The sequence below is a fragment of the Mycteria americana genome, chromosome 2 (assembly GCF_035582795.1).
Source record: "Mycteria americana isolate JAX WOST 10 ecotype Jacksonville Zoo and Gardens chromosome 2, USCA_MyAme_1.0, whole genome shotgun sequence".
NCBI lineage: Eukaryota > Metazoa > Chordata > Aves > Ciconiiformes > Ciconiidae > Mycteria > Mycteria americana.
This window is the reverse complement of record NC_134366.1, coordinates 27,566,321-27,585,563: the sequence shown is the minus strand read 5'-3', so window position 1 is coordinate 27,585,563 and position 19,243 is coordinate 27,566,321. Positions and strand designations below refer to the sequence as shown.

The 19,243-nt window shown below is 41.3% G+C and overlaps 1 protein-coding gene across 2 annotated transcripts in view; it reads right to left on the bottom strand.

The window, feature by feature from the left end:
* Positions 1-1,045: 1,045 nt before the first annotated feature.
* LOC142405425 (putative acyl-CoA dehydrogenase 6) overlaps positions 1,046-19,243 on the bottom strand; it is a 94,658-nt gene continuing 76,460 nt past the window's right edge. Inside the window, exons 6-10 of one of the 2 annotated variants that reach the window (XR_012774175.1) lie at positions 16,560-16,733; positions 10,527-10,688; positions 10,222-10,372; positions 2,785-2,929; positions 1,046-2,313 (exon numbers count right to left, since the gene is read on the bottom strand). Coding sequence is in view for 1 of the 2 variants with exons in the window: in XM_075492831.1 (XP_075348946.1) it covers positions 2,839-2,929; positions 10,222-10,372; positions 10,527-10,688; positions 16,560-16,733 (578 nt within the window). In the remaining variant the exon portion in view is untranslated. Of the gene's footprint in view, positions 2,930-10,221; positions 10,373-10,526; positions 10,689-16,559; positions 16,734-19,243 lie in introns of both variants that reach the window. The other variant, XM_075492831.1, reaches the window with a different exon arrangement.

The following is a 19,243-nucleotide window of genomic DNA, read 5'->3' as shown; positions in this document are numbered from 1 at the left end:
ATACTGCATTTAAGGGGCTATACTTGTGTGGGGAGCACTATTAAAATAAGAAATGGAGGTGTATGCTACATTTCTTTCATGTTAGATTTCATATATAATGGAAGTGTGACATGTAAATCACTTACCTAATACCAAACACTCACACAGAATCTGTAAAAGTAATTGAAGCCCAAATATTTCTAGCTGATTTAATCTTTGGCTGGTAAAAGGTCTACAATACTTCTACAAATAACAGAACATCTAAGTACTAACACCAGGGTAATGCATTGTCTTTATATGAGAATAGCTAGGCTTGTTAAACAAGTATAGCATTCCCAAAGCTAGTCATAGGATATAGTTTGCCATCCAAAATTGATGCGGTTTTATAATTTTAATGAGAGAATAGAGTGCAAGGTACCTAACAAGTGAGATGATAATTACTGACATATCTGTTTGACAACCACAGGTCCCTGATAGTTGATCATCTTCTAGAAATATATTTCTGGCTGTTAAACATGGTGTCTGAACAATTTCTAGCCATGTTTTTTTTAGCAATTAATCTGCCATACCAATAAATGGAAAAAGTTTTAAACTGCCTAATACAAAGTAGAAAAATGGGTGGATGCAGTTATATGGCTGATACATTTCCTTTGTTCTGAAAAATATGCATGGGTGTCCCTTAAGTCTTGACAGAGCACATAGTAGTAAAAATCTTATACCAGTCCTTCAGATCATGTATAAAACGAACAGGATTTTAATTTTAAATGTCAAACCAGACTAAAAGGTAATTCATGCAGAATAGGAACTAGCTCTTCTTCCCCCCCTCCCTGCCCCCATTCTTCAGTGGTGCAGAGGAGTGAGGGGAAATAAATTGGGCAGGGAATCTTAAGCCTATGTCTTCCTTTCTGTGTTTCTTCATTTAAGGAGGGTTGTGAATTTTTTCACAAATGGGGAGAAGGCTTAAGCACAAGGAATATATGATGCCTCCAAACAACTTTCTACATCTCTATTAGAAAACACATAAGGGCTTTTTTAATTAAGTGCTAAAACGCTACTCCATTGGGCTCTTTTAACACGAACTTTCTGAACTGAAAGGTAACTGGAAGTTACATAGTCAAAACTGTGACATATTTCTGTATGTTTTTATGTTATTTTACTTTTGGAGCAAGTACAGAATGTAGCACATTTCCCTTTCTTCACTTCCAGTAAAAGGTCAATTTTCAGTTTAAAATCTGAACTGAAATCCTGGAAGTTTGCTTAGAATGGTTAAGGTGACTTATATAAAGGTGAAACTGCTTTGAGAGTCTTTCACTTGGGAAGGGGAATGGCAATTGGTAGAAACCATGCACTGCAGCCTTAGTTTCCTCAGCGTCTGTACTTTACTGGCAATTTTCTGGTAGAAAAGTATTACTCTGACAGTCCTTAAGATTCACAAATAGTTAGCAAGATTTCACGATGCTATAGTGTGATCTTGTAGAATTAGAATACACTATGCAGTGGATATGACAGACGAATACTGGTAGCATTTAATTGTAGTTTTACAAAGTTGCAGTTAATAACAGTTGCATAGGAATACTGCACTTATGTTTATTCTTGGTTTTGAAATCTGGTACATAATTTTTACACAATACTTATATATTGTGTTTCTCAATTTAAGGTAACTTATACTCTACCTAGCAACCATACAGATTATTTCCAGGTGGAAGAAAATACATCTTTTAACTACCAAGCCATTAACATTACAGTATCATGGAGATTCTTTAGAAAATGCTTAACACATCCAGTTGGTTACAAGGAAAAGTCCACTGAAGGTTTTTTTTGCAATAAGGCAGGTTGTCTCTTCTGACCTAAATGGCTGCTTTAGGAAGAGTTGCTGGTGTTGGTTTTGAAGGTATGGCTGATATGCAAGTAAACATAAAGAATAAGATTTAAAGAAGATCAAATTAAGAATTTATGCTTATCATAGCAGATGTATATTTCAGTGAGACTTTTTGTGTAACAAATCAGTAATTTTGAAAATACTTAGTATACGCTTCTAGTTTAAGATGAGTGTGGCATATAACATAAATTGTACCATCTCATTTAAGTAATAACACACAATTTTCATATTAACATGTTTTTTTTAATCTTTTTCTTTAATAATGACACACAAAATGTGATACCTTACTGCTGAAGTTCAGGCCTCCAAAAGCTTCAGATACAATTAAACAGTTTGTAGAATTCTACAAATAAAAATCAGCCCCCACTCCCACCACCAAACATCCATGACAAGAGTGTAGTACAAGTCGATGTGAACTTGGCAAAGATGACAGAGCTCATTTTGGTGATTTCCTGCTGAAATTGAAAGATAGGGAAGGTACTTGTAATTGAGAGCAAAATCACTGTTCCAGTATTTGAGTATGGAAGGGAATCATTTGTGCCTTGATTATTGATCTTGAAAGCAAAGTTACACTGAAATTAGATTAGGCTACTAGTGAAATCATAGCTGTATCCATATGGAAGTTATGTTTCTTAATTGGTGGCTTAGATGCTCTAAAATGTAGATACACCTTGATTAAAGAAGACATTTTTTCCGGGTGTTTAGTGTGGATCACTAGACCCCCCAAAAAAGTAACCCACTGAAAAAAGGGAAAAAAATTTGCAGGAGGCCATGTGCTTTCAGACTGCTTTGTATCAACAGAAATTGGATATTGGAGAACACGTAGAATAATAATGGTCAAAGACCCTGATAAGCAGTTCATTGGCAAAATTACTGTTACGTCTTCTACTTACGTTACCCTTGAAACATCATGTACTGGCTGTTACCTTCATGTTACCATGCTCTTGCTTGCTTAATTTTCAAGGAAGAGTGGAGATGCATCACTTGCTTGGAAGTGTTTCCATGTATTTGCATATGATAGAAAGCATGGTTTCATCTGTACCAGCTCCTATTGATATTAATCTCAAGTCTCTGTAGAAATAAAGAGTAGATTTAAACATTTGCATGCTATACTGATGGAACAAGTACAGAACTGTACATACCCATTTATTCTATGCATTTATTATGGAGCTGCTTTTATTACATTGAAACCCCTTGTTACAGAAGTACATACATGGTGTGGACAAATGTGTTGTCAGCACCATAAATACCCTTTTGCGTACTGTTGCTAATTCAAAATCAAAAGGCTTAAGATATAATTTGGCACGTCCAATTTTCAGAGTCTTTCAAAAATAACTTTAACTTGGTATAACACTGTATTTTCATCTTGAAATAAGTTAAAACATCTCCTAACATACAACTGCCCATGCTTAAGCCCAGCCAGACCTCCTGCAGCTGAACTCCATACAGACTTCTGTTTAGGTCTGATCACTTTGGACTGGCATATAAAGCATCACAGGCTCTTCCCAGGGTTTTCTGCTGGACTGCCTGTGCAAGTGACCTACACGTTACACCCTAACACCAGTTGTCTGCAGAACACCTCATCCACTGCTTCTTCCTGGTGAGATGGTCTGCAACGCTGCCCGCAACACCCCTGCTGTTCCTTTGCCAAAGCTGAAGGTGCCTAAGCCTGCAGTTGAATTTTAGGAGAGGAAGGAGCTTTTGGAGGGCCAGCAGCAAAAAGTGTTGCAGCACTTAACTTTGCTTAACTGTGTGGTAAAAAGAGTATTAGTCAATCAGTACATGAGGTGTTGGAGAACTGCACGGAGAAGGTATGTTTTCATTCAAGTTTTCTAACCAACGAGCATCCTGGTCTCCCTAATGGCTATGTGAGATCTGGCATAATCCGTGTTAGTATTATATAGTATTATAGTATAGTATTATATAGTATATAAAGCTTCTCTGCTTTAAAAATGAATGGCTGCTCCAAGCTTATTTACTTTTGATATTTCTAATCGCACTCATTTAAAAACTGCCATTAATATCACTGAGTCATCCCTAACAGTATTGCCTAAGTTCCCTGTGCTAGCCCGATTGCAAACTACTGCAGCCTTAAGCAACCTTCTTCACAAATTTCTTTTCTCCTTGGGGAAAAGAAAAAACCCCAAAACACTAAAACAGTTCTGCTAAACTACCTCTACTTAATTCAACCACCTGGAGATTCCCCACCTTCCTATGGGCCTTGTGGAAGGCAGCAGAGCTGGAAGAATTGTAGGTTACTTGTTCTTCGTGCTGCGGTGCCATCTGCTTTTTCAAGCTGCAGAAAGCCCCTGCCAATGCTTAGCCTCTTGCATCTTCACAGCACTGTAGCAACAGTAAGTAATTAATCCTCAGAACTCCTCTGTGATGCCGATTAAAGCCCTCCATTTGCAGCAGGAATCCTGGACACATGTGGCTTGTTTATATGAAGTTATAAATAGGCAGTGGTAAGATCTGGCTTTGCTGGTGTGTGACAGACATGTTGGGTTATTATATAGCCATTACATAAATAGATCTTAAAAAACACCAAAACACCTTTCACATGTGTTTGTGTGTCTTTACAAAATTGCTGGTGATAATATTTTTGTCTCTATGGGTGAGATAAGGAGTATTTCCTCCAGAATCTACAGGCAGGCAACTAATGCCCATCTCTTCCTCACAGAGACAAGACAGAAGGTTTCACCTAGTTTAAGAGGATCGAGATGACAAAGGACTTGAATGATGTTAATCTAGCAGCCCTCTTCTGGGAAAGAGACTTGCTTTCAATGTAAGAAAACAAAACCTCGGGACTAACTATCCTGCCAGGAGCTCTGTGAGGAACCTGGGGAAGATAGTAAAGTAAGCTTGTATATCAGCTATTTATTGTAAGTTTATGGTTTGATATATTACAGCAATAATGCATTATTAATACAGCATATAAATACTTCAATATATAAAAATATTAGAATTGTATTGCTTTAGGTAGGCTATCCCTGGAATGCTTTTGTTCTGGCACAGCAACGCTTTGCTTTCCGATCCCGCAGTCGCCCTGCCGCTGCCCCCATGCCAGAGCAGCACATCCTGCGGTACCTGCAGCCCCGCCGAGGTGAGCACCGGCCTCTGGTGGCTTCACCCTGATCAAGGACAGCGAGGAACCAGCCTGCAACGCACCAAACAGCTACGTAAAGGTGTCGTTTTGAGGCACCGAACCTCTAGCCACTCGTTGAATGCTGTTTTCCTTAGAGAGTGGGAGTTTGCCTGAGGCAGGAGATAAATCCTAACCGTTGTGTTCTGGCCCCATAAAACACTCCTTGTGAAGAGCTTCCTCTCATTCAGGAAACTCCATGCACCTGAAACATCAATTGTAGATGATAAGACTTACTCTGCTCAACTAAATCAAGCGATATAAATGTTAAAAAGCAATCCATTTTTTAATGGATTAAAAAAATATTCATTTCTTGAATGCTGAGTTAAAAAACTGTATTTATGAGGGAGGGTGAGGAACCCTTCCCACCCACCAAACTCAATCCAGGTTATCAGTAATTTCTAGTTAGGTAGCAAAAGGGACAAAAAGAACCCCCCGCATCATAAAACAAAGTTTCCCATCTCCATAGGTACCGTATCACGTAACTTCCGTCAGAAATGTATCAAGCACTGCTTTAGCGAGAAAAAACAAGCTCCCTTTAATCTTGGACTATCCTAATTTGAAGGCTGTCACATAACAAAGTTGTTCTTATGATCAGGAACCCTCTAATTTACAGCCTGAATGTGTTCCTGACTAGTATAATCCGCTACAGTCCTTCAGTTTAACATTCCTCTTCTGGCTGGTGTTGACCCCTCTGCATCCAGAGCGCCATTCAGCCCTTGTTTTGCACAAGCCAAGCCGTGTCCATCACCCTGCCTGTGAACCTTTTGGTCCCGGTTATCCTGAAAATCCAGGCTGGTCCTTGCTCCAGTTTGACTCTCCCTTGCGTGGGATTTCACGAGCCATGAAGCGGGGACAGGTACCTATCTCGTAGTGAGTGCATGTAAAGCTTTTGACATTGTAACGTGCTAAATAGGCGCTAAGGCCACAGCTAATGGCACACTACACCTGTCTCTAGCCTCAAGCTTATAAAACGTGATGGTCTTTGCAGTTGTGCATCCCACTACCATTTACTACCTGCAGCCGAGAAGCTGTGCCTGCTCAGGGAGCTGCTCTACACTACATTTTCCTCTTGAAAGCCATACGGTGTTTGGATCTTAAAAAGCCTTTTCTGTTCACAAACAACCTGAGAGGAGCCTGCTGCACTATCTTCAATGCAGATGTCTTCACATAACTTTAAAGTCCTGAGAAAATAAACTAAGTCATTTTCTTTCCCTCTTCTGGCAGTGATCAGTACCGGTCAGACAGGAAGAAAGCGAGTTTTGGTGACGCCAGCTCTGGCTTCATGACAGCGGTCCCTCAGAGATGCTGCTCCTTGCTTCCCTGGTTAGGAGGCCATTGGAAAATCCTTCCCAAGGTTTATGTGGCTCAGAGCATCACTGCTTCCCTTCAGCACAACTTGCACTTGATTACAAAACGTTTACCCTTTTTTCTCACAATTATTATTTTAAAGTTGTATCACTGGCAAGATTTTTCTCTACAAAATATATTGATGTACCCTCAAGTTTAATATTTTGTGACTTCTCCCATCTTCAGACTCAGCTAGACTGCTTATAGGCTGGCCAAATCAAGCAGCATGTAAAGGAGACTTTGATCCAGAGGGAGAAGTTTGAGCTGCTACCACCCGCCGCAGCAGCAGCGGCAGCCCTCTGGCCAGGCTGGGACAGCCCAGCCACCAGCCTGCCAGTTCGCGTGGCCCTGCCCGTGTCCCCTGAGGGGCATTTTGAAGGGACAGCTGAGCAGGAGTGGGCATCACCTTGGCCTGCTCTGGAGCGTAGCTCTGCGTTCAAGTCATCACTGTACAGTCACCTACTTTGATTTGCCGTATTAGAGCTAGATGTCATGTGCTTCGTCTCCTAAGTCCCCTCTCAAGGTACTCATAAAAGTCAGCCAAAGTGGTAGACAGGCATCTGCCTCAAAACCTCTGCAGAAAAAGGTTGAACCTACAGATTTATTTTCACAGATGACTGAGGAATCGTTATTAAGTCTTGTCCCAACAGTTAGCTACTGACTTCAAAGCAAATTGGTTTTGTCAGCAGAAATTGATAGGTTTCATTTCGTTTGGTACAACTATAAATTGTGATAATGACAAAGACTGACTAAAAAGCCCACAATTGTCTAGACTCATTCTAGCTTAGACATGTTTTGTAAAGAATGAAAGAATATAAAAAAGAAATAAAGAATGAAACTGAATAAAATATTTCAACTGACTTTTTAAACACGTGAGGAATAAAAAAAATAATTTAGAAGGAAATGCATTACTTATTCAAAAAAATTCCACTTAAAACTATATAGAAGTTTGATTTTTAGCTATGCTGAATTACAAATAAAACTTCATATTGCAATACCTAGGTGACAGTTGAGGGAAAAAAAGAAAGCTGTTTTTCTTCTGCAGCTATGTGCATTTGCAATGCTGTTTACACTTTATCTATTTCACGAGTAGTCAATCAATATTTTTCACTACTGCTTTCTCGAGTCTTTCACAATGCAGCAAGTAAAGAAATTATTGCATTCTCCCCATCACACCCTACAAGAGTAAAACTTGTAAGAACTGGCAGCAGTTAGACACAGTGTTTAGTACTTAGAAACAATCTTAATTTAAAAAAAAACCAAACGTTTTTAAGACCAGACAAGTTCTTCTTACAACAATTGAAGTGTACATCATTGCTATTAAATACATAGATCACTACCTGAAATTTTTTAAAACTCACATTATGAAGTCTGAAAAATTGCAATATACTTGCTACAAAAAGTTTTCCTCCCTCTGATCTCTCACAACCTGGGGTTTTCATATAGATTGTGGGTTTGTCCCATAATTGATTTTTCCTAAGTCATGATGTCTTTGAGGTATTTCATACAGGGGAGAGAAAAATAAACACACACAACTCCAGTCTGGCACTCTCCTTTTCCAGAATCCTGCTAGTAGGGTAAAGTCTGGAAAGTCCACTCTTATTGTTTTTTATATTGGCTTGTATTTTTCTATTAAACCCTTTGATATTTGGGCTCAAAACTTTTTTTCAAGCCCATTCTCCTTCTCAGAATCCCTACAACTGAAAACGAGACATTTACATATATAAAATCAGCCCAATATAGGCACCTACATGGTGAAACAACTATCTTTATGCCTTCTAAAGAATACTGCACTTTAGAAAAGTCAGTTGTTCTACAAAGTTTAAAAGACTAATGATTAAAATGACAGATGTGAATGAAGTAACTTGGCAGACAGTTTTGTGCCAGGTCTGTTTATTATCTCCCCACCACCACTAACAACTACAATTCAAAGACTTCATGCACTAGCCATGCGCTATGCTGTGCGCTCTTTGAGGTGTAACAGCCCGACATGTGTTAAAGACTAACATTTCCTTGGAAACTTGGTAAGGATTATGCTACAAAGATCTTTGTACGCTATGAGTAGATGTCATGCTGTGCAGTTACGCTGCTCGCTACTTGACAAACATCACAGTGACGTGAATGGTTACTCAGACTTCTGTACAAAAAAGAACGGCTTTAGGAAAGTTGCTGCTTTGCTTATCGTTACAGATTAACAAGATTCTGATTTAAACCTGTAATGGTTATTTAGGTAATACTCTACTTCTCCCCTCCTGGAGCTTACGGTTACGCAATGATGGAATTTTACTGATTCACAGAAAATTTTAGAGTACAGATATCACACCATGTTTAGCCTCATTTATAACAGTGTTTGTTTTGGAGGCAGAAAGATATGTTTCTTTAGCCGGCTGACACAGTTTATACCAATAGGAAATACTCTGGAAATACTCTTCTCTGGAAAAATGTGACTGTGCTGGTGTACTCTGGAATTTACACAGAAAAGCCCTGCCCACAGTTAGCAATAATATATTGGGCTAGGACATCTGAACAAATCAAAGCTATGTAAAAGCACATACACATTAATCTGTACACATTACTAGACTGACAGTAAGCGCTTCAAGACAAGGATCATTTTATTGAGAGTGCCTACTGCGGTACCTTTTAACATCTGCATCACCAGGGACCATTAGCTGCTAATGAAGAGACTGTGAAAAAAATAACTAAGAAAAACCATCATATTGACAGCTGGCTTAAAATCACCACCATACATCAGCCTGTACCTTCACCAGAAAATTTCAGGAATCCACAAGTCAAAAAAGGTTGAGGATCTCTCTGACCTACCACAATGGCATTCTTGTTCATAAAATGCTATTAAAAATATAAAAAGTAACTCAACCTACTAAAAAGAAACAAGCTTTTTACAGATTTTTTTTTTAAGTGTTCTGCTCTCACTTTACACGGATACATTTACCAAAACTTTCAGCTAACTGAACCACTAACTGATCTTGCTAACCTTTGATTAGGTATTGTATATATAAGGGCTGAACTGAAATCTGTTACTGCAAGAAAATGCAAGCTCCATTTTGGTCCTTCTACAGAATATGAAACACTGGGGCCTGAATTTTCCTAACAGCTGCCAAGAAAACTGCTTAGAGAGAATTTTGCTCTAAGTAGATATATGGTAAAATTTGAAGGGACTTCAATTAATTTGCAAAAAGGCCTCTGTACCATTTTAATGATCTAACAACTTGCTGGAAGCAGCTAGATCTCTCATGTGTCTCACACGGTATCTGGTGTGACTAATCAGGTGGAGACTGCTATCAGAAAAGACTACTGCAGGAGCCTAGTGGTGAACTCCAGTTTCACACTTCTATTTGGGGAAAAAGGTAAAGCTGATTTTCCTTGGGTTTGGAAGAAAGCTTCTGTTTTGTTTTAGTTCTGTTCTTGTAATTAAGACTACAGGCAAACAAAGAGCAAAGAGCAAAGAGAAAAAAAATCACTTGTTGGTAGGCTTCCCCTTTTTTTCCTTGTCCTATTGTCTGGCAGGTACCAGAGGACCATCAGGGAAAACATGGAGTTTACTTCTTTCACCTGACATTCAAGCTAACCTGTGGGTAGCTCAAACTACACAGTTGTAGTGCAAAGCCAAGATTTGGCAAAGGAATAGTCAGCCTACATCCTGACACTCACTCACACGTCACCCCAAAGTCAATGGGACTGTGGATGCCCTTGCATCCACAACGTACATCAGTGACATGCTGTTCAGTGGAACAATACCATTCACACCGGCTGGGAACTGGTGCCCTTTTCAAGTGGGTGATCTTTTAGCGGGACATTTAAGAGGCCAAATTTCAGTAAAGCCATTTCCTATTTTCACCACTCACTTGCTTACCTGTAAAACCTGCTCACCAGAACCTCGCTGGTGAATCCCATTCCTCCCCAAAACTGGAGACAGCTATCAGTCACTTCACGGGCCAGACGACCTGCCTTTAGCTTAGCCATGGAAGCAAATTTTGTCACATCGTTGCCTTCCACATAGAGAGCTAAAAAAAAAAGGAATAAAAAAGCACAGTTATACACACAGAGTCACTGATCACAGCCTGCCTCTCTGGCAATCACCTCCCCATGCTCCTTTAGCCTGACAACGTTCTTTGCATGAAGAGAAGCACATCTGGGAAGGCAGATGTGGGAGCTCACCAACGGTGCGGTAGAGCAGCGAGCGAAGGAGCTCCACTTCGGTTGCCAGCTCGGCCAGGCGGAAGTGCACAGCTTGGTTGTGCAGGACGGACTGGTCAAACACCTTCCGCTGGCGAGTGTAGTCAATAGTTTCTTGTATTACAGTTTCCAGCGGTGTCAGGACTTGAAGAATCAAAGCACAGAACAAGACATCATTTTAGCCAGATCTGTTTTCTTCTTGTTCAATAAGATGGTTTTTTCACATTGTACAAACAATACATTAGGTTTTCTAAAGCAAATTATTCCATACGCTCAGTTTGGGGTGCAGTTTCAATTCTGAAAAAAAGCCTGGTATTTCCTCGTACCTTGAAGACCTCTTTACTGCTATTTCACTTGAGCCCCAAAATGCCAAAACTCGGAGGAGAGGGAAAGGGGGTGGTGGGGAGGAGGGAAGGAGTCAGAGAGAGCAGTATGTAATGACAAGTATGTAAACTTTATCCTTAATGCCTCATTTGGGGCCCTAGCAAAAGCTTGTGGCAACTCCTGCTTTCCATGCTACCTGTGTCCTGAAGGTCTGTTACAATCCCGAGAGAAAACCTGAAGGCAGACAGTGTGCTCACTGAGGAATGCTGTAGAAATGTAAATTCAAGGAAGCTTTCAGGGAGAAGGCAGAAGCCTATTCAGAGATCAAGGAACACGAACACTCTGCATTCTGTGATCAGATCCCAGCATAGAAAGGAAGGGAAAAACATTAAGATTCACAGCCACTTTTAGTAAATGCTAAACAGTGCTTCTAATGGAAACAGAATCCAAATAGGATACTGCTGGAAGATAGGCGAGAGAGATGGCAGGCACTGCTTTAAAGCAAGAGAACTAGTTCGTTGCTACTTTTTGAGCAAACTTAGAGATACCTTGTTTTAAACAAGAAGAAAAGGGAAAAGTTTCTTTTCCAAGGCAAACCAGCCTTGAAGTGAAGGGCTAGGCTATCAGTCTCTTGCAGCTTAGCTAGGGTAACAGCAGGTGCTGAATTTGTGGAGAATTTTGTTTGGCAAATGTGGACCCATGTCACTATGGCAAGCAGTAGGGAGACGGAGAGAGTTCACAAATCCATCTGTATAAGAAGGGTACATTCTCTCTTTTCAAAATATGCATATCCACATCCATTCATGTTTAGAATCTAAACCACAAAACTCTGAATCTGAAATGCAAAATACAACCAAGCCCTGGACTAACTACAAAATCCTTTTTCCCACCTGCTAGTTTCTCACATGACAGTTCCTTACAGGAGCCTAGTGTGCTTCCATATTCCTTTCTGCCTCGCTTTCAAGATCACCTCTGTTTAAACTTCATCCCTATACTGCTCTCATATGCAGACTCTGCATCCCACCAACTGCCCCCTGCCATGATCATTCACCAGCTCTTCCACTCAGCACTATTTTTCACGTGCTGTCCCCACAGTCAGTGAGGTGATCAGCTTTTCTCATTCCTTAAATGTTTTCCCCTCCTTTCTCAAACAACTAGCCTCAATGCTTATTTTTCAAAAGAGCATATACAATAATGTCCTCATTTCTTCTGTGTTAAAACACTATGCTGCCACCCTAATTCTGGTTTTCCAGACAGGAAAATAAATTGCTGTTTCCAGGGACATCTCTCGTACAGAGGAACATCCCTGTTCTTCCAAAGGACCATGTAACACAGCACTCTAGCACGAATAACACTAACAGCTTTTTCACTTGTATGTCTACGGTCTCCAGCTTGAGAGATGCTGAAAAAAGAGCAAGAAGTGTCTAGGCATCTCTTGTCCCTTGCCCCCAAACTGATACCTGGGAAGCATACAGCTGAGTCTGAGCTGCTGGGAAGGAAACTAAACAGTACATGCCAGTGCTAGGAGAGCAGAAGGGAGGTGGGAGGCATGAGGACAAGGGATTAGTCTTTTGTTGGTCTGTCAGAGCAAGGTACTCCAGCATGGCTCGTGTGGTTCCCAGCATCCAGCACCAGGGAAAGAAGAGACGGGAAACAGCAAAGAGGAGGCAGGAGCAGGACTGGGTGGGAAAGAACAGAACAGCCCCTGTTTAGGTCCTGCTTGCAAAAGGGCTGAAGATCATGAAGGGGTTTTGGCCCATCTCTGCTCAGGCTGTTACCACGCATCAGGGCTGGAAGTGGGGGGCCTGAGAAAACTCCTCTCACAGTGTCCGCCTCTCTGCTTCACTGCCTCCTTCCTGCCCCAGCTGATCCACCCTCCTGTTTCTTAGCTGCCATCACCACCCCTCTGCTTATTCCTGGAACTGCCATTTGCAAACAGAAATAGACAGAGGAAATCTTCTGAGGACAGTGCTGGGCTGCATCAAAGGAAGGGTGGCCAGCAGGTCGAGGAAGGTGACTCTGCCCCTCTGCTCTGCTCTGGTGAGACCCCACCTGGAGTCCTGCATCCAGCTCTGGAGCCCTCAGCACAGGAAAGACATGGACCTGTTGGAGCGGGTCCACAAAAATGATCAGAGGGATGGAACTATGAAGAAAGTTCCTATGAAGGCCTCTCCTATGAAGAAAGGCTGAGAGAGTTGGGGTTGTTCAGCCTGGAGAAGAGAAGGCTCCAGAGAGACCTCATTGCAGCCTTTCAGTATATAAGACGGAGAGAGACTTTTTACCAGAGTCTGTAGTGACAGGACAAGGGGCACTGGTTTTAAACTGAAAGAGGGTAGATTTAGATTGAACATAAGGAAGAATGTTGTGGGGTTGGAACTAGATGATCTTTAAGGTCCCTTCCAACCCAAACCATTCTGTGATGCTATGACTACAGGTATTTAGAGCTATGAGCATAGCTCTAACATGGCAAAGCTTAGCTGTGCAGCATACAGCAACGAAACGCAGCACGTCATGAATACCATGACTGCCAACAGCCTTCTACAACATAACAGCACGCAATACCTTGCCAGTCATATAAGTACAGAGAAATGCCATTCTTAACAGTGAAACTCATTTTCTCTCTGGACTTTTTTTTTTCCCCTGTATATTTGTTTCCTCTTTTGTCATACAGTGTTCTCCACATCCTCAGACAAACTTGGCCCCATGGGTTTCAACTGACAGCACATGCAGGAAATTTCACTCTAGGGTAGCCTAAGGAATGCATGATCTACCACACAGCCGAGAATTGTGAAAGAACTTGAAGCTGCCAGATGCAGAACAGTCTTTTCCTCATACCTCCATCCAACTTACGTTCTTCCACTTGAAAATTCTGCTCACTGTGAACACACTTTGCCTTGCTACATCTCCTCTCAAAACAAAAGGAAATTAACGTTTTTCTTAGGCTGTTGCTGATCACTCTCTAGTGAGTTGTCCAGCAAGCTCCAAGCTGAGCAATCTGTCTCTTAAGGACGTGCATGCCCATGCAAAAGGATCTGTCATCCTGCTTACTGGCCGTGACTCAATGGTGCTCATAAAACTGAGACTACAGGAGCAGATAGAAGTCATTAGAAAAGTGCCATTCTGCTCTCTCACATACACTGAACTCCCTCTTTGCCTCCAAGTTAAGCAATTCACAAAAAACCTGTTTGCTTTCTTGCCATAGCAACATTCTTTTCCTGTGATCCGTGCAACAGGTCCACAAATGGACGGTGTTTACCAAGCGTCACAACATGGGAGAGACACGTGGCAGCTCTTCTCTTTCAATGAAGCAAGAAACACAGTGACTTTTACCAATGCCTTTGATAACATGTCACTCAGAAGAAAAGACCACACCTGTGACCGAATTTTGCAATTCCAGGAAATTAGTTTTCCATTTATATTTTAAATCTGTTTGACTGAAAATTCATTTTAAAAGGAAAAAAAAAAGGTGAAGAAGGAAGGAAACTCCCCACACATTCTGAAATTTGGCCACAAAGAAGATAATTAATAAACAAAGAGAAGGCTGGAGCATATGATACTTGATACTAAAAATACATAAAACCAAAAAAACCAAAACAACGCCCCCCAAACATAACAAAACAAAACAAGGCCCAAAAAGGAAAGAAAGAAAAGAATGGCAGTCAACTGCCTCTTCCAAGTTTTAGGAAGCAGTGAAAGCGAGGATGCCAGGACTGGTCCCTAAAGCATTTAAAAGCAGACTGATGATTTTCAATGTCACATGAATAGTTATGAACTGGGAAGGAACAGAAACGTCCTTCCGAGGGCCAGAAGTGAGGACTAGGATGACACATGCAGACCTAATCACAAAACTACTGAAGGCACGTACACCGTTTTGCACATCTGAGCCTTCAGCAAAACACTTGCGGTTGAACGTGCGTTAAACCATTTGCAGGACTGGAAGTTAACAGCTAGATGTCGTGGTGTAACAAACTGCATCCATCAAGCACCTGGCTCCCTTCTGAACATCGCTTCCTCTTTATTCTTGTTTACCACAACTGTTTACCTCTGAAGTTTGCAACTTGGCCCAAACCATGGGTCTTGCCCCTGCTCCCAGTGCTTTCATGCATTTGGTATCACCAGATAGTGGATAAAAGCAAAACCAGGGGGCCCAGCAAGGTATAACACACTGGCCACCGCACGCTGCAGGAGGCAGCTCCCTCTCCCTTGGTGAGCTCAAGGCTCTTCCTCCTGATGCCCCCTGCCTGGCCATGGTGGGGGGAGCGAAGATGCCCTTCCCAGACTGCTCATCCAGGGCGAGGGTTCGCCTGCTCCTGCTGTGTTGTTCTGAGGAAAAAGAAGAATTGAAACCTGGTGTCCCACTTCCCGGCAGAGCACGGTGACTGCTGGCCAGTTGTGCAAGGCTGGACAGTACCAAGCTGCCCGTGGTTTTAGCAGGAGTGATCTAACCTGCCAGGCTTTGTGTTTTGATGCTGTCAGCACGCGTCACTTTTGCCTGGGGCATGACTAACGGCCGTGGGCTACTCTGCTGCCTGGGAAGTATCACTGCAGCCCAGGGCTTCCGATTGTTTTGTTTAACTTAGACTTCAAACTGAGCATAAAAATGCACAATGCACGTCCTTGTGGTCTCTGCATGCCTCGATTAAAGCAGGACCAGCAGTAGGACCACGTCTACTCCTTGCCTGAGTCTGCAGTGGCATCCCTTGCAAGTCTAACCTCCTGTTCTTTGCTAAAACTACTCTCATATTTACTATTTATCTCAGGCTGAACTACGAATTTTGGCCCAAACCAAAGATTTTTTAAAGCATTTGAACTCTAAAATACTTGGTCTGGGATCAACCCACAACAGGGAGTAATTTTTTAATTGGCCACTGAATCAGAAATTCACTTCTTAGGAGTTCCCGATTCCCCAGCCACACACAGACAGTAACAGACAAGGTACGCACAGGAGCATGAATATGGTGAGATTATTTATACAACCCTGAAATTTAAAGAGGACCAATCTTCTTACAGTGAACCACATTACATTTAAGTTGAAGAAGCAAATGCTGTGGGGTGGGGGGGAAGGTTGGGAGGCTGAAAATGGACAATCCAGACTTGGATCTGGTTACCTGGAATATCCAGAATCTGTAACTCAAATATGCAGATTCAAGTAGGGCCTGAGTTCAGACTAACAGGAACTCTGTGACAGCGTAACTTCAGGGAAAGGAATTTGGTGCTGTACCACTTATGTCCAAAGTGTACAGAGGTAAAACAGATCCACAAAGCAAAGCTCTTACATCCTGTAAGAGCCACTTCTTTACACAGCCACTAAGCTAATTTTCTAAAATCCAGGATAAACATCATAGCTTACTGTACTACAGGAAAAGTCGCCTTCTTTCTATTTCATGCCAGTATTTTGATAGCCTTTGTACTATATTTGTAGCAGACATAACATGATGCCGTATTTTCTTATCAGCAGAAAAGCACCAAGAAAAAGAAACAAGGCAAAACCAGCCTCTGTGATGCCTCACAAAATATTTTCTATTTCAAGTTTTCCTACAGAAAGGGAAGGTCTGTATCCAGGCTATGACAGATTTCAAAACCAGATCGTAAGAGGTCATTGCAATTTACAATAAAAGGAAAGTGCTGTTACTCATGCAAAAGGTGACCCCGTGTCCCTGCCTGGCCCCAGAAGTACAAATGATGACTTACCACTGGCTACTCCCCACAGCCGCTCTTCTTGGAATTGCAACATCTGATACGTAAAACCCTTTCCTTCCTCACCGATGAGGTTTTTGCTGGGGACCCTTACGTCTTCAAAAAAGATCTGAGCTGTGTCCGATGACCTCATGCCCAGTTTGTCTATCTTTTTAGCAACGTGAATGCCTGAAGAAAAAGGGGTATTAGAAAGGCCACAAAAAATAGAAGCACGATGTACATGTACAGCATTTTAAGAAAGCGAAGTTTGCAGATGTGAAGGTATGTGCCAAGATTACAGTGAAACCTGCCTTTAGGAAAAACATAACAGTATTCTGGAATTTAAGAGTAAAATGGCCCACATCCCATTTACAAGAGTTTTTCCATTTTATTTACCTAGCAAATCAGAAACTGCAATTGTAAAGGTCCCACTTTTCATTATGCCCCCAAATAATAATTGTTTACTAGTAGTCATAATCTTATTTCATGCACATCTTGAAACAATGCAGTATTTATTTGCTTATGTTTGATTTTTAGTGCACTATAATAAAATGCTGGAATTCAATTCAGCAGTATTTGCTGAGTGCCTGCACTGCTGTGAAACAGTAGAGAAATATTTAATAATGACAAAAACAGAGCTATGTTTTAAGCTGCAATTAGATAATTTCTCCTCCTGGAAATCCTCTTCCTTCCCTCTCTTCCACATTTATCCTCCCCTTTCTAGCCTACCCTGATTTTTTCTGGTACCTGTAGATGAGAGAGTTTATAATCACACCACACTGCTTTTTCCTAATAGTAAAAGGTTAGACTCAAATTCATAACTTCTACAAACACCCAACAATTCTGTATCAACTCCAAATTTTGTTAAAACTGTGTATTTTATGATGGCCTACAAAACACTGTTTCATTCATCTAAGTAGTCACAGAAGGCTTCATAACGATCACAATTAATTCCTCTGAGTTTTCATGTGGACATGCCTGTGAAGACGATTTGCTTCCCCACAGACCTCCCTACACAGCACTAACTCTGACCCCACGTGCAACGGTTGGAGATGAACCTGGTTCCTTCAGGTTTGGCCACGTAAGACTTCAGCTACCTAGTCACACCAGGCAGGACTCGTTCCTGTTGTTTGTGTTCTCCTAGCTGCAAGTTCTTTCTTGCTATTGTTCAGATGTAAGCATGGCTTACCACTGTGCCATCAGAGTTTAACAGACAGCCACTGATTTTTTGTGGCAATTCCCTCGTCTTCAGTTTTTACCTCCTTGTTGCTCTGGGGCTAATGTGACTATTTGGGCTGGAAGTCAAGAATGTTTCAGAGGTAAACTGAGGCCAACAACCAGGTATGAGGATTTGTGCAAAACATGCTGATTACATCTGCCAAGTCGATATACGTAGAAAAACAGTCCTCCAAATCGGCATGTATGTCTTTGCAGAAAACCAAACATTTTACTACCCACATACATGGTATTCTAACCAGTTTTGTGAAGAGGAGGTATTCTGGCAATATTGCCCTCTTTATTCTATTTTTTTTTTTCCCCAATCCTCTACTACTCTCTAACATGGCTTAGTAGGAGTTGGTCACTGCACAGATTGTTGTGGTCCCTCTCTGTACTTGTTTCTACCTTGCTATCCTTCATGGCTTTCAGTAAACATCTCTTTCTGACATCTCAACTTCTCAATACAGACATCTCAACTTCTACTGACAGGAGGACTTCAGCCATGTGAAAATTACTTTGGTTTTGCAGGCAGAAGAAGTTGGCAGTCATTCCCTTCAAATTCATTCTCTCTGGCTGCATTCAATAAGGTTATGGAAAGTTTCATCTCTCTGCAGAGATGAAATACCAACACTATTTCCAAATGCCAAGACTGCTCGCAGAATAAGGTCCACATAGACTTCCACACCTTCCACTCAAGATTTTTCTCCACCAGCCAATCTATAAACAGATTATGTGTTAGGAATACTTGCTTTGATATATGTTCAATGCAGGAAGAAAATTAGGACAGCTGTATAAAAATTTTTGACTCTTGGATTGAAAATTATCCAGCAATTTGCACCCAGCCATGCCAAAAAAACATTTGTGGTTTGTTTCAGTATTAAAATCAGAGCTAAACAAACACACACTGAACCATTTACAGGCCCATATGATTTCTGGAACATCTTTTCCTGTTGGAATGTTACTGCTTGGTTTCTTTGAGAGTCTCAGAGATCATGTCTTTGGTCTACTTCCAGCTGGTTTTATGCAATCACTGCTCCTCACACATATGAAGATGCACTTACTGCTCTTGTTAGTGGGTGGTTTACTAAGGACTCTGCTTGAAAAAGTACAACTGTTGCCAGTTCTTTATATTGCTAAATCAATGCTGTTATGTACTTCCCCAGATCCACGTACCACAACAACTATTGAGGAAAGCTCTTACAGGTTTGGTTAGAGGAGCTAAATGTGTTAATTATTTCTATCCATACTTCTGCCAGATTGGGTTGCGTGTTCAAGTTTCCTGAATCTAGCTGCATCCCCACTTTGTTGTGCCTTACCAGTTTCACTTGGTCTTAGATTAATTCATGTTTCTCATTCAGAAGGAGGCCAAACTGCATCAGCCTCCTGTAGTGCCCCCTCTGTTGCTAGCACATGCTTTACATTTTCTCTTTTTTGAAGTCAATGATTCATAATCATCTCTTGGACTACAATACCAGCATCAA